The sequence below is a fragment of the Mesocricetus auratus genome, unplaced genomic scaffold (genome assembly GCF_017639785.1).
Source record: "Mesocricetus auratus isolate SY011 unplaced genomic scaffold, BCM_Maur_2.0 Super-Scaffold_100027, whole genome shotgun sequence".
Taxonomy (NCBI): domain Eukaryota; kingdom Metazoa; phylum Chordata; class Mammalia; order Rodentia; family Cricetidae; genus Mesocricetus; species Mesocricetus auratus.
In genome coordinates this window covers 2,738,136-2,753,302 of record NW_024429208.1, presented here as the reverse complement: position 1 = coordinate 2,753,302, position 15,167 = coordinate 2,738,136, and the positions used below count along the sequence as shown (strand labels likewise).

At 52.7% G+C, this 15,167-nt stretch overlaps 2 protein-coding genes across 2 annotated transcripts; both read right to left on the bottom strand.

Moving 5' to 3' along the window:
- Positions 1–265: 265 nt before the first annotated feature.
- On the bottom strand, positions 266–4,101 carry Lsm2 (LSM2 homolog, U6 small nuclear RNA and mRNA degradation associated). The gene is made up of 5 exons (XM_005086831.4): positions 3,854–4,101; positions 3,301–3,368; positions 935–965; positions 773–832; positions 266–670 (listed from the first exon to the last, which is right to left on the bottom strand). Exons 1-5 carry the CDS (start codon positions 3,854–3,856, stop codon positions 545–547), a joined length of 288 nt encoding a protein of 95 aa, XP_005086888.1. The 5' UTR covers positions 3,857–4,101; the 3' UTR covers positions 266–544.
- A 4,388-nt stretch (positions 4,102–8,489) lies between these two features.
- On the bottom strand, positions 8,490–15,085 carry LOC101828609 (heat shock 70 kDa protein 1-like). Its single transcript, XM_040732088.1, has 2 exons — positions 14,959–15,085; positions 8,490–10,738 (listed from the first exon to the last, which is right to left on the bottom strand). Exon 2 carries the CDS (start codon positions 10,723–10,725, stop codon positions 8,800–8,802), a length of 1,926 nt encoding a protein of 641 aa, XP_040588022.1. The 5' UTR covers positions 10,726–10,738; positions 14,959–15,085; the 3' UTR covers positions 8,490–8,799.
- Positions 15,086–15,167: the final 82 nt, after the last annotated feature.

Below are 15,167 nucleotides of genomic sequence, written 5' to 3'. Positions count from 1 at the left end.
TACTGTGTGCACTTGAGCGCATGTGGAAAAGACATTTCCACCAAGTGGGTCCCAGGCATCAACTCAGGTCACGGTTGGCGGCTGGCGCCTTTCACCCGATGAGTGTCCTCCTGGCCAAGCTGTTACAGCCTTAGCGCAGAAGTACCCAACGCTGGTAAATGGGACTGGGTTCCTGGCTGGGGAGGGGGAGGCACGAAGAGCAGGGAGTGTAGATCAAACACCCTCCCCACCTCCCAGCCCACAACGTAGACCACAAAGCCAGAACTCAGTTTGCATCATAAATTTTATTCCCGATGCGGGACAGATTCTCCTCATTCCCCCCAGTGTATCACAAGTTGCCCTGGATAGGTCTAGGAAGCTCTCGCCCATCTATCTCCAGGGAAGGGAGAGAGGCGGGGACCAGGAGGTCTCACGGTTCCCAGCTTTCCTTCCCTCCCTTCCCAACAGAGGACAGCCGCTCCTGTTCCCTTTCATCCATTCAATTAAACAGAAAAAATCACTAACAGAACGAAACACTGAAGCACTGGGCAGGGTGGGGGGGGTGTCACTGCTTCTGCTGAAGGGCTTCCTTCCTGGCGGCGTCCTGCAGCAGCTGCGTGTCCACCTCGTCTGCCGGCAGCTGCACGTAGCGGACCACCGAGCCCCTGATGAAGCAGTTCTTGACCGACAACTGGAGGCACATAGGAGTGAAAGCCCCTCCATTAGGAAGCCTCTGGCCACCCAGGGGGCCTTGGCCTTAAAGGGCTCCTGTTTCTGGCCAGCCCCAACTCACCATGTGAGGGTACTTCTCAGGGTCTGTGACGCTGATGTCAGTGAGTTTGATATTGAGGTACTGAGAAAGAGGGACAGCACCATTAACTCCAGAGAAGATACAAGACGCCACCCGACTCCCCCTTCCTTCCTCAGAACAGACTGAACCTTTACTGCGTCTCACCTGGTCCACAGAGTGGAGGGTTCCACAGATGCTGCAAAGGGCAGAGGGAAGAACCAAGTTAACACACACACCCTGACACCAGCATGGGGGCATCAGACACACCCTGACACCAGCATGGGGGCATCAGACACACCCTGACACCAGCATGGGGGCATCAGACACACCCTGACACCAGCATGGGGGCATCAGACACACCCTGACACCAGCATGGGGACATCAGACACACCCTGACACCAGCATGGGGACATCAGACACACCCTGACACCAGCATGGGGGGCATCAAAGCTAGAACAAGAATGTGGGGAGAAGTCAAGGCCTTTGAAGCCTAAGGGAGAGCCAGCATGTGGCCTCTGATTCTGAGAGGAACAGGTGAAGCCTCTCAGAATGGTTCATCAATTCAGACCCCTACACCAATAATTGCTACTCAACCGTTGCACAACAGGCCTGTATTCTGCTTAATATTTGTATTTCCTTTTAAAGACAGGTTCTCACTCTTTGGCCCAGGCTGATCTCAAACTCGTGGCAATCCTCCTGCCCCCACTTGGAACTATAGACAGACGCCATCATTTATAGTCATCTTTTTATGTTTATTTTTCCAAGACAGGATTTCTTTGTGTGGCCCTAGCTGTCCTAAAACTACCTCTGTAGACCAGGCTGGCCTCAAACTCACAGAGATCCACCTGCCTCTGCCTCCCAAGTGCTGGAATTAAAGGCATGTTTTTAATATTTTATTATTTGTGTGCATGTAGGCGCCTACTGAGGCCAGAAGAGGGCATCAGATCCCCAAAGCTAAAATTGCAGTAGTTGGGAACTGAACTCTAGTTCTCTGGAATGGCAGCAAGCTCTTTTTTAACCACTGCCCTTTCTCTCCAGCCCTACCAACGGCTACTTTTAAATACCTTAGTTTACATTTCTCAATTCTTTTAACAATCTTAAATCTGCCAGGCACTGGTGGCACACATCTTTAATCCCAGAACTGGAGAAGCAGAGACAGGTGGATCTGAGTTCGAGGCCAACCTGCTCTACAGAGCTTGAGCCAGGAGAGGCTCCAAAGCTACATAGAAAAAACAAAAAAACTGACATCTTCCAGCCTCGTACAGTCCCAGGACTATCAGGGGTGTTAAAGAGAAACCCCATCTTAAGAACAAATGGGACATACAGCATGAGAGGGAGAATTGGTGGAGTTGTTGGTGGACTGCTGAGCCCTGGGCTCATCCCCAGCACACGAGGGAAAACGTTCCCCTGTGACACTAAGCTTCCAAGCATCCACTAGGAGGGAAGCAGATGCTGACTGATGTGACTAAAGGGCCCAGAAACGTCTCTGCAGCGACACAACATTTACTCCGAGTCCTGAACGGCTAAGAAGCAAACAGACAAGGAGGCGGAGGACGCAGATACAGTACAGGAGGGACCGTGTTAGGCTTCTGTGTGCGTTTTCTCTAACTAAATGGGCACTGTGCCATGCACACTATAGTTAACTGCTTTCCCTGCCAATATACTCATTCCCATGATAACAGGTTTTATTACGGAAGTTCAAACTTTTGAATTTTAATTAACCTCTTACGTTTTTGAGAGATTAATGCTACCTGAATCATTTTTGTTTCTTTGTTTTTGGTGTTTCCAGACTGGGTTTCTCTGCAGACCAGGCTGGCCTTAAAAATCACAGATCCGGCCGGGCGTTGGTGGCGCACGCCTTTAATCCCAGCACTCGGGAGGCAGAGGCAGGAGGATCTCTGTGAGTTCGAGACCAGCCTGGACTACCAAGCGAGTTCCAGGACAGCCTCCAAAGCCACAGAGAAACCCTGTCTCGAAAAACCAAAAAAAAAAAAAAAAAAAAAAAAAAAAATCACAGATCCGCTTGTCTCTGACTCCAGAGTGCTGAGATTAAAGGCGTGCACCACCACTGCCTGGCAAATGTTTTTTACACTCAAAGCTACAAACACCTTGGTATATTTTTTCCAAGAGTACAATAAGCATTATTTATTTATTAGCATTTTATCATTTATTTAGCATATTTTTAAAGAACATAGTCGAGTCCATGTTACTCGTGTAACGAATTCTTTTCTTTTTTTTCTTTTTCCAAGACAGGGTTGTTTCTCTGGCTGTCCTGGCACTCACTCTGTAGATCGGGCTGGTCTCGAACTCACAGAAATCAGGGTGCCTCTGCCTCCCAGGTGCTGGGATTAAAGGAGTAGACCACTATGCCCAGCAATCTTAAACCTAACCTCTACCCTTATGGCACAAGCTATTTTTTTCTTCTGTGTTCGGCCCACCTGCTCTCTCAAAACAACTTTGGGGAGGGGGGAGGTTCAGGACCCTGGGCACCCCCACCCCCCTCCACCTCCCAACTTCAGGTAAATACCTACCTCAGGTCATTCTTGAGCTCCACGACCACATCCTTGCCCACGAGGGATTTGAAGAAGGAGTAGAAGAGCTGTTGGGAAAAGGAGGGGGAAACTACCTCATGAAAAGTACAGGGAGGAGGAACCCCGTGCCCCGTACTCTGAAATACTAGTCTCTGTGCCCCGCCCCCGACTCTGGCAGTTCCCAAGAAAAGTCCACGACCGACGACAATCTCTTCGCAGATACTGGGCCGTTCACTGGGTCACAGTGGGCGCCCTGGACCCGATCTCTGGAATCCACCACCTCCCGTAGGAAATCTGCGCGCTCTCTGCGGGGAAATGAGGACCGCACGCCACCCGCACCCTCCAAAGACGCCGCTCCCCCGGCGGGGAGATGCGAGGCTAGCTTTCCGTCCTCCCGCGGCGCCCGTGGGCTTCCTCTCGCCCAAAGCAACCATTGGCTCCTACGAGTCTGCTCAAACTGCAGCCCGGGGCGACCGGACGAGCGGCCCCGGCCCCGTTCGAACGGCCCGCGGCGCGCGGCGGCGGCGCTCCCTTTTGACGTCACGGTACCCACCATGGTGCTGGCGCCACGCGCGGCGGCCTGGGCCGCGGCGGAAAGGGCCGGGGGCTGCGGGCCAGAGGCCGGGCGGGAGCCCGAGCGCGAGCCCGCGCGTGGGGCACCGCGGGATCACGCAGGCGCCACGGGGGGGAGCCGCGGGGAAACGCCCAGGGCCGAGAGCGCGCGGCTGAGCCCGGGCTCCAGGGGAGCGAGCGAAGGAGGGAAGAGCGGACGGGACCGCCAAACCGAGAGGGGGCGGGTCTTCCTGTCTCCCACTTCCTCCCGAGCGGCCGCCTCCCACTGCGCATGCGTGGGCCCGTGACGGCTGCGCGTTCAGGGCGGCTCGCCCCCCCTCGTCCGCCCTCCCCTCTCTCTCCTCCTCCTCTCTCCTCTCCTTTCTCTCTCTCTCTCTCCTCCTTTCTCTCTCTCTCTCTCTCTCTCTCTCTCTCTCTCTCTCTCTCTCTCTCTCTCTCTCTCTCTCTCTCTCTCTCTTTCCTCTCTCTCTCTTTCTCTCTCCCCCCCGCCCCCCCCGTGGTTTGCTCATACCCCGCTTTCCTGTGGAGGATTGCCGGGAAGCTTTAAAATGATGCTCAGTGCTGGGCAGGGTTGGTGCCCTCCCGGAATCCTGGAGAGAGCTGAGACAGGGGGATTCTGGTTTAGACGCCTGCTGAAGCTGCCCTGTGTCAAAGGGAGCAGAACCTCATCAACACACGCTGGCTGTGCTGTGTGTGGTGTTGGGGAGGGTTATAAGGGGAGCCTGAAGACAAATCCTACTTTTTTTTTTTTTTAAGATTTATTATGTTCTGCCTGAACACCAGAAGAGGGCACCAGATCTCATTATAAATGGTGTGCTCACTCTCTGGTTGTGGGACTTGATCGCAGGACCTTCGGAAGAGCAGCCAGTGCTCTTAACCTCTGAGCCATCTCTCCAGCCCCCAAATCCTGTCCCTCCCTCCATCCCTCCTTCCTTCCTTTCTCTTTCTTGACACAGAGTTTCTCTGTGGCTTTGGAGTGTGTCCTGGAACTGGCTCTGTAGACCAGGCTGGCCTCAAACTCACAGAGATCCTCCTGCCTCTGCCTCCCGAGTGCTGGGATTAAAGGCGTGCTCTGCCACCACCACCTGGCCGAATCCTGATTCTTATCAAAAGTTCCCAGTAAGCAAGTTTCCCTCAATTTCAGGCTTATGTGGGATTTTGGGGGTGGGGTTTCCTGGGACTGGAACCCAGAGCTTACACACGCTAAGCACACCCACCAAGGAACAGCCCCAGCTCTCGCGTCCATATGTTTTAGCTTTTACGCAGGCCTTGTTTGTAAAGAACTAAACAGACTGTAGCTCACAGTTAGAAATCACATTTTCTTCTTTTATGTGTATGGCTGTATCTGCCTGCAGGTTAGTTCTGCACTACGTGACTGTTGGTGAGAAGTTAGCTGGCTTCAGGTCCCTGGGAGTGGAGGTATGGACTGTTAGGAGCCACCTTATGGATGCTGGGTCTAGAATCTGGGTCCTCTAGAAGAGCAACAAATGCTCTTAATTGCTTAGCCATCTCCCCGGCCCTGAAACATTTTCTAATAGCTCACCTCCAAATACTGCTTTGGCTGTTCTGTGAACAGCATTAACAGGCTTGGAACATTCCCGTTGTAAATGAGTTCACCAAGAGCTGACTGATAAAAATGGAGACACCAGAAAACCCAGAGCAGAAAACAGAGGCTGAGACCCACAGCCACACATTAGGCGGAGCTCCAGGAATCCTTCAGAAGGAGGAAGGATCTTCGGACAGAGGGGACAAGGACGCCACTAGAAAACCCACAGAATCAACTAATCTGAACTCTTAGGGGCTCACAGACACTGAGCTCACAACCGGGGAGCCTGCATGGGACTGACCTAGGCTCTCTGCATATATAGGTTATGGTTGTGTAGCTTAGTCCTCTTATGGGACTTAACAGTGGGGACGGGGGCTGTCTCTGACTCTTTTGCCTGCTTTTGGAACCATTTACACCTTCTGGGTCACCTTTTTCAGCCTTAATACGAGGGGGAGGGGAGGTGCTTAGTTTTGCTGCAACTTGATACATCGTATTTGGTTGATATCCGGAAAAGGAGGCGAGGAGGAGAAGCTGCTGTCAGGTGTGCCAGGTGAGGGGAAACAAAAAGCCTCTTCAGGGAAGTTCCCAGACAAGGGATGCAGCTGCCTGGGGGAAGGAAAGGCATTGTTGTTGTTTTTAATGGTAATTAAGTCGGAAGTTGCCATTTAATTAAATGTTGTATCTGGCGGACACTTGGGTGGGAACCCTGTCTGAATACCGAGGGAGAGGCTTGCTATTTTGATGTTTTGCGTTGTCTTCTTGAGGCTGCCTGTAGGTACAAAAATTCTGAGCATCTGGCCTGCTGATTACAGGGTAGAATTCTCTACAGGATGCCAAAATAGAGGATAGCCAAGGTTTCCTTTGTGTGTGTATGCTGGGGCAGGGGGCTGGAGCATGCATGCCAGGGTCTCCTGTGTGTGGAGGGGAGGGGGCTGGAGCATGCATGCCAGGGTCTCCTCTGTGGGGGGGGAGGGGGCTGGAGCATGCATGCCAGGGTCTCCTCTGTGGGGGGAGGGGTCTGGAGCATGCATGCCAGGGTCTCCTCTGTGTGTGGAGGGGAGGGGGCTGGAGCATGCATGCCAGGGTCTCCTCTGTGTGTGGAGGGGAGGGGGCTGGAGCATGCATGCCAGGGTCTCCTGTGTGTGGAGGGGAGGGGGCTGGAGCATGCATGCCAGGGTCTCCTCTGTGGGGGGGGAGGGGTCTGGAGCATGCATGCCAGGGTCTCCTCTGTGTGGGGGAGGGGTCTGGAGCGTGCATGCCAGGGTCTCCTCTGTGTGTGTGGGGGGTCTGGAGCGTGCATGCCAGGGTCTCCTCTGTGTGTGTGGGGGCTGGAGCGTGCATGCCCGGGTCTCCTCTGTGTGGGGGAGGGGTCTGGAGCGTGCATGCCAGGGTCTCCTCTGTGTGTGTGGGGGGTCTGGAGCGTGCATGCCAGGGTCTCCTCTGTGTGTGTGGGGTCTGGAGCGTGCATGCCAGGGTCTCCTCTGTGTGTGTGGGGGAGGGGGCTAGAGCATGCATGCCAGGGTCTCCTCTGTGTGTGTGGGGGAGGGGGCTAGAGCGTGCATGCCAGGGTCTCCTCTGTGTGGGGGGGTCTGGAGCGTGCATGCCAGGGTCTTCTTTGTGTGTGTGTGTGGGGTCTGGAGCGTGCATGCCAGGGTCTCCTCTATGTGTGGGGGGGTGGAGCGTGCATGCCAGGGTCTCTTCTGTGTGTGTGGGGGGGTCTGGAGCGTGCATACCAGGGTCTCCATTGTGTGTGTGTGTGGGGTCTGGAGCGTGCATGCCAGGGTCTCCTCTGTGTGTGTGGGGTCTGGAGCGTGCATGCCAGGGTCTCCTCTGTGTGTGGGGGGGGCTGGAGTGTGCAGGCCAGAGATGGACACTAGGTTTCCTTCAGTCATTTTCCACCTTGTTTAATTTTTAAATTTTATGTGTAAGAGTGTTTGGTTGCATGCATGTGTACCATTTGTGCTGTGCTCCAGAGACTGGAGGAGAACGCTGGATATTCTGCGGTTGGAGGCAGATTTTAGCCACCATAGAGGTGTTAGGAATTAAACCCTGTCCTCTGGAAGAGCAGTGCATGTTCTCAGTCACTGAGCCATCTCTCCAGCCCCATCTCACTTCCCTGAGATGGGCTTTGTCATCCATCCTGGAGCAGGCTGATTCATTCAGCCAGACTGACCTGCCTACAATGATCCTTCTCTGCTTCCCCGAGCTGGGATTTCAGGTGTTCAGATCTGGATCCATCAGGATATCAAGGCAGATTTGTTACCAAGTTCAACAGAATCTGCATTTGAACCTAAGTCAGCCTGTGATTGATTAGAAGCAGTAACCACTGGCTGGACAGTGGTAGTGCCCACCTTTAATCCCAGCACTCGGGAGGGAGAGGCAGGAGGACCTCTGTGAGTTCGAGGCCAGACTGGTCTACACAGCAAGTTCCATGACAGACCCCAAAGCCAAAGAGAAACCCTGTCTCAAAACCACACCCCCTCAAAAAAAGAAGTAACCACAGTTAGCAACTAATTTATATAGACCTAGGGTGCCAGAAAATTAGGAAACTTTTTTCTTGGCAGGTGTAATGTTCTATCATTCCAGTCATCATTCAGGTGGACAGTTCAAGCAGACCTAGACTACATAAGACCATCTCAAAACAAAACCAAAAAGGGCAAAATAATTGTTGGAAGCGCTGAACTTACACAAACCTGAGTCCCTCACCCTTAGCTGATTCATCAGCCACAACAAACTCACAAACAGAATGTATGTCCTGTGTGAGCTCCCGTCTGACTTTTCTAGGAACATTGACAGTTTAAAGACATCAGGAACTAAACCATTTGAGGGAGACACAGGTCATTTTTGGATATAGTGTCTGAGGCTAACCTGGGCTACAAGGAACCCTGACTCCAAAAAACAACTAAAGCTGGGCATGGCGGTGCATGCCTGTAATCTCAGAACTCAGGTGGCAGAGACAGGAGGATTGCTGCAAGTAAGGGGCCAAGTTGGCCTGCATGGTGAGAGTCAAGTAAGCTAGACACTCACAGTAGGGCCATGACTAAGGAAACAGAAAGATACCAGAAGCTACTTCCTTTGGGAACAAATTTACTGAGAGACGAATAACCATCCACACAGGAAGGAGAAAGATGAGGCTAATAAATAGCAGACATCCAATTCTTCAAATGGTCCAGAGGGGCCTTGCTTTTCCAAAGGTACATTTCAGGATCGCAGACACAAGGGTGGGGGGCGCGAAGAGATGAAATACAGACTTCTCCATCAGAATCCCAAAGGACGGTGACTTAGGCTCAAGTCTAGTCAGCTCAAGAGTCATAGTGACGTTCCAAGATGAATAAAAATTCCCCTAGAGGCACCCCAGCACCCTGCAGGTCTGGGAAATGCTAATCGACTTCCTCGATGGTAGGGCCTGTGGCAGCCCTGTTGGGCGTGAACCCCGGCGCGCAGGTGGGCCCGGCGCATCCCCCCTGGTAGAGTTTGGTGATGACCGGGTTACACATGTTCTCCAGCTCTTTTCTCTTATGATCGAACTCCTCCTTCTCGGCCAGTTGGTTGGCCTCCAGCCAGGAAAGGACCTCGTTGCACTTGTCCAGTATTTTCTTTTTGTCGGACTCGCTGATCTTGTCCTTCAGACCTTCGTCACTCACGGCGCTCTTCATGTTAAAAGCGTAGGATTCCAAGGCATTTTTGGCAGCGATTTTCTCCCTCTGGCCCTCGTCCTCGGCCTTGTACCTCTCGGCCTCCTGCACCATGCGCTCGATCTCCTCCTTGCTCAGCCGGCCCTTGTCGTTGGTGATGGTGATCTTGTTGGCCTTGCCCGTGCTCTTGTCCATGGCCGTGACATTGAGGATGCCGTTGGCGTCGATGTCGAAGGTCACCTCGATCTGGGGCACGCCCCTGGGTGCGGGGGGTATGCCAGTCAGGTCAAAGCGGCCCAGCAGGTTGTTGTCGCGCGTCATGGCCCGCTCGCCCTCGTACACCTGGATCAGCACGCCCGGCTGGTTGTCCGAGTAGGTGGTGAAGATCTGCGTCTGCTTGGTGGGGATGGTGGAGTTGCGTTTAATCAGGACAGTCATCACGCCCCCAGCGGTCTCCAATCCTAGAGACAGGGGAGCTACGTCCAACAAAAGCAAATCTTGTACTTTTTCAGACTTGTCTCCCATTAAAATAGCTGCCTGGACTGCAGCCCCATAGGCCACCGCCTCGTCCGGGTTGATGCTCTTGTTGAGATCACGTCCGTTAAAGTAGTCCTGCAGCAGCTTCTGCACCTTGGGGATGCGCGTCGAGCCGCCCACCAGAACGATGTCGTGGATTTTAGCCTTGTCCATCTTGGCGTCCCGAAGAGACTTCTCCACGGGCTCCAGCGTGCCGCGGAACAGGTCGGCGCACAGCTCCTCGAAGCGCGCGCGCGTGATGGACGTGTAGAAGTCGATGCCCTCGAACAGCGAGTCGATCTCCAGGTTGGCCTGCGTGCTGGACGACAGGGTCCTCTTGGCGCGCTCGCAGGCCGTGCGCAGCCGCCGCACGGCGCGCTTGTTCTGGCTGATGTCCTTCTTGTGCTTCCTCTTGAACTCCTCCACGAAGTGGCTCACCAACCGGTTGTCGAAGTCCTCGCCGCCCAGGTGCGTGTCCCCCGCCGTGGCCTTCACCTCGAAGATGCCGTCGTCGATCGTCAGGATGGACACGTCGAACGTGCCGCCGCCCAGGTCGAAGATGAGCACGTGCCGCTCTCCATGACCTCCTTTATCCAAGCCGTAGGCGATGGCGGCCGCCGTGGGCTCGTTGATGATTCTGAGCACATTGAGTCCGGCGATGACACCTGCATCTTTGGTGGCCTGGCGTTGAGAGTCATTGAAATAGGCGGGCACCGTGATCACTGCGTTGGTGACATTGTGGCCCAGAAAAGCCTCCGCAGTCTCCTTCATCTTCGTCAGCACCATGGACGAGATCTCCTCGGGGTAGAAGGCTTTCTTCTCCCCTTTATAGGACACCAGCACCTTGGGCTTACCTCCTTCGTTGACCACTTGAAATGGCCAGAGCTTCATGTCCGACTGTACAACAGGATCATTAAACTTCCTGCCGATTAGACGCTTGGCATCAAAAACAGTGTTCTGGGGGTTCATGGCCACCTGGTTCTTGGCGGCGTCGCCGATGAGCCGCTCGGTGTCGGTGAAGGCCACGTAGCTGGGGGTCGTGCGGTTGCCCTGGTCGTTGGCGATGATCTCCACCTTGCCGTGCTGGAACACGCCCACGCACGAGTAGGTGGTGCCCAGGTCGATGCCTATGGCCATTCCTTTATTAGCAGCCATGGTCTTCCGAGGCCTATGGAGAAATGAGACTTTATAATCACACTTGGGGGAAGTGATTTGTTTTTAAATAAAACTTAAGCTATTTGTCGATCAGTTAGTAACTCAAGATTTATTATTTTTAATTATGTGCATGTCTGTGCGGGCATAGGCACGTGAATGCAGATACCTGTGGAGGTCGGGAGAATGGGATGGCCTTGGAGTCAGAGCTAGACTCCAAGGATGGGTCCTAGGCACTGAATTCAGGTCTTCTTCTTCTTTTTTTTTTTTTTTTTTTTTTTTTTTTTTTTTTGGTTTTTTGAGACAGGGTTTCTCTGTATTGTTTTGGAGGCTGTCCTGGAACTCGCTCTGTAGACCAGGCTGGCCTCGAACTCACAGAGATCCGCCTGCCTCTGCCTCCTGAGTGCTGGGATTAAAGGTGTGCGCCATCAACGCCCGGCGAATTCAGGTCTTCTACAAGGACAGGTATGCTCTTAATGGCTGAGCCCTCTTGTAGCCCTTGGTCATTTTTTTTTAATTTTTTCATATATTATTTTGTGGGGCTGGAGAGATGGCTCAGCAGTTAAGAGCACTTCAGGAGGACCCAGATTCAATTCCCAGCAACCACATGGTGGCTCACAACCATTTATAATGGGGTCTGGTGCCCTCTTCTGGCCTGCAGGGGCACACACAGGCAGAGCACTGTATAAATAATAAGTTTTTTTTTAATTCATTATGTATACAGTGTTCTGTCTGCATGTCTGCCTGCAGGCCATAAGAGGGCACCAGATCTTATTACAGATGGTTGTGAGCCACCATGTGGTTGCTGGGAATTGAACTCAGGACCTCTGGAAGAGCAGCCAGTGCTCTTAACCTCTGAGTCATCTGTCTCTCCAGCCCCATAGTAAGATTAAAAAAAAAAAAAAGAACATTGTATGCATAATAAGTAAAAAGGCATTAAGTGCTATTAGCTGCTGAACCGGACCTCCAGCTCCATCAATCAATCAGTCTGGTTGAAACCACAAGCATGAAGATAAGCAAATCCCCAGGCTTTTTCACAGAAAGAAGTCTTACCCAGAGAGGCTGTGAGTGTTGTTTTTGGGGCTAGCTGTTGTTTTGGTGTGGATTGTGTACACAAGGAACACGTGGATGTAAGGTGTCAACCCTGCTGTCGTTCATCTGCCAGGCACCTTGTTGAAACAGGACCTCACTCACTGGCTATGCTGTCGGGCAGCAGGCACCTTGTTGAAACAGGAGCTCGCTCACTGGCCATGCTGGCTGTCGGGCAAGCCCCGTGAGCCATCTCCCTTGCTCTGCGATCCCAGGTGCACGGCACTGTGCTGGGAATGTTGTTCCGTCCTGTGGGTCCTGGGGATTGAACTCAGGTCTCACGCTTACGTGCCAAGCACTTTACCCACTGAGCCTCCCCTCTAGCCTCTCGGAGGTTGTATTGGGTCACTACTTAGTTCTCGTAAGGCAGTGTGTCTCACTCTGTAGCCCAGGTTGGCCCGGAACTCCCCGTGTATCCCAGGCTAGCTCCCTCGGCTTTCCAAATGCTGGGGTTACAGCAGGCTGCTTTTCTTTACACCTATGGTCTGGGCTGTCTCAGACATCCTACAATTCTGTGTTTTCCCCTCTCATAAGAAATAGAAAATGAGCCAGGTGGTGGTGGAGCACACCTTTAATCCCAGCACTCGGGAGGCAGAGGCAGGCGGATCTCTGTGAGTTCGAGACCAGCCTGGTCTAAAGAGGGAGTTCCAGGACAGCCTCCAAAACAATACAGAGAAACCCTGTCTCAAAAACAAAAACAAAAAAAAAAAATGAAAGAAAGAAAAAAAATGAGAGAGAGAGAGAGAGAGAGAAAGGAAGGACAGAAGGAAGGAAGGAAGGAAGGAGAAACCAAGAGAAAGGCGCTAGGCCTCAACTTTAAAGGTGTCTGGTGCAAAGAGTTTATACATTTGTGTTTGTCACGCTGAATAACATGAAATAAGCATTGTCTAAATGCCTACTCCACTTACCTTTCACTGTCTTTATTCTTTGAAGTTATCTTTGGGATTGGTTCTGGGTTTTTGTCTCTTTGCGTATGAGGGGTGTGGAACCCAGGGCCTTGGGGATTCTAAGCAAGGGCTTTACGGTGGAGCTACACCCCGGAGTGGTTACGTTTTCACTCTAGTTTTGTCTCAGAGCACAGGTCCCAAGACCCTCGGGCAGCCCCCAAGGCTCCCATTAGTCTGTTTCAGGATCACCGCTGGCTTCTGCAGGGTTTCGAGTCTACCAGATGTCATAGGGCAGGACCCGCATCAACACAATATGGGAGGCGGCACCACATGGTCCGCTTCCCACGGGCAAACTGGCTCCGTTTAGTCTGAACCTTGTCCCCCAGCGGGCTTGATTAAAATCTTCAATCAATAATGAACCTTTGCCTATATTCATTTTGAAATACTCATCGTCACAGGAATTCATTCCAAAATGGGCCCCCTGATGTTTCCTAATCCGGGTGGTGCCTGCAGTCTCTCTCCCTTGGCCTCCAAAGAGTGGGGATTATGCTGAGTTTTCTCGCCGAGAGTGGGATGTCTTCTGGATTCGTCCACTCACCCTGTGCTTATTGGAATTAGTCAGCTTTTGTCCGTTTATGGCAGGCCTCGTTTCACTCGGCATTAATTCTCATCCATGAGCTTGCATACCCCGGCACTTCTAAGACTGAACCCCAACCATTGTGTTTGTCCCCCACCCTTTCCTTCCACAGTCATCTCCCGAGGACACCGGCTTCCTTCCACTTCCCCGAGGCCGTGAATAATGCTGCTGCTACCACAGGCTCACATTCACCCCCAGGCCTGGCTTGCACGGCAAAGCATTTATGCAACGATGACAGACACTGGTGTCCTCAGCCACTCCAAGGTGGAAGGAAGGTAGATACTCTCCCCATTTCTCACGGGGCCTAAATCAACGCCAGCGTGCCTATGGCAGTGGTGTGTTTTACTGTGGGACCGTACCTATCGACCTGTCTCCTAAGATTGTGTTCTGAAACTCCTTAAAAGGATGGTAGGGGACAAAGGACTTGTAACAGTGAAGAATGCTTCCTGCATGGGGCCAGTGGTGGTGCACGCCTTTAATCCCAGCACTTCCTGAGGCAGAGGCAGGCGGATCTCTGTGAGTTTGAGGCCAGCCTGGTCTACAGAGCAAGTTCCAGGACAGCTTCCAAAGCTACAGAGAAACCCTGTCTCGAAAACAAAACTAAACAAAAGGAATGCTTCCTGCTGAAGAAGCTGAGCTCAGTTCTCAGCACCCACGTTGGGCAGCTCACCATTGCCTGCGACTCCAATTCCAGGGGATGGGAGCCTCTTCTAGCCTCTGGAGGCACTTGCACACACAGCACACACTCACAAACACACCAACAAGCAGTTTCTTAAAAAAGACAGGCACCAGCCTCCATTCAGAAGTGCCTTCCTGAGCAACCTATGTGGGGTAATTTAGCCCCCACAGGGGTCTCACGAGGTAGCTCAGGCAATGCCCCTGCCTCCATGCCTAAGTGATGGGATAAGAGGCTTGGGCCACCACGTGGCCTCCATCAATCTTTCTGAGAAACAGGGCACAACAGAGACATTTTCTACATGTTTTTTTTGTTTTTGTTTTTTTGTTTTTGTTTTTGTTTTGTTTTTCGAGACAGGGTTTCTCTGTGGCTTTGGAGGCTGTCCTGGAACTAGCTCTGTAGACCAGGCTGGCCTCGAACTCACAGAGATCCGCCTGCCTCTGCCTCCCAAGTGCTGGGATTAAAGGCGTGCGCCACCAACGCCAGGCTTCTACATGTTTTTTTCAAACAAAACCCCACCCCCTTGGCCAAGCCCTCTCAACATCCTCAGCACTTGGGGCGCAGGCTTGAACCTCTACACCCAGTTTCTAACCTTCTCTTGATTATACCGCCGGTTTTTTTGGTGCCAGTAACATATTCAAAACGGTCTTAAAGTGTCCCCTCCCGATTCCAAGCCAAGGCTCCTTCCAGCCACCCCTGTCCCTCAAGAGGAACTCTTTTCTTGGTTGACAACCCCCACACCCAGATCGAAAACAACTAGAGTCTGTGTGGGGAGGGCCACACTAGTAATCCCAGCACTCAAGGCGCCGAGGCGAGGACGCCGAGTTCCACTAGACTTAGTCTGTAAATTAATCAAACCTAAGAAATGTCTTAGCCCCTATCCAAACCAGGACCAACAAGGACGCGCAACCTAATGCCCCATTCCAATCAAAGCCTTCTCGGCTCACCTGGAATCTCTTCGTCTTCGATCCAGTTTGGAAAACTTGAGGTCGACGAGCCCCTACGAGTGGGGAGCTCCAGGAACATCCAAACTGAGCAACCGGGGTCCCCCCACCCCCCCCACCCCGCCCCTCCCGGCAACTTTGAGCCCGTTGTGGGACCGAGTCTCTGATTCCTAAATTAGTCCATGAGGTCAGAGTCAGCACAGCCATTGTAA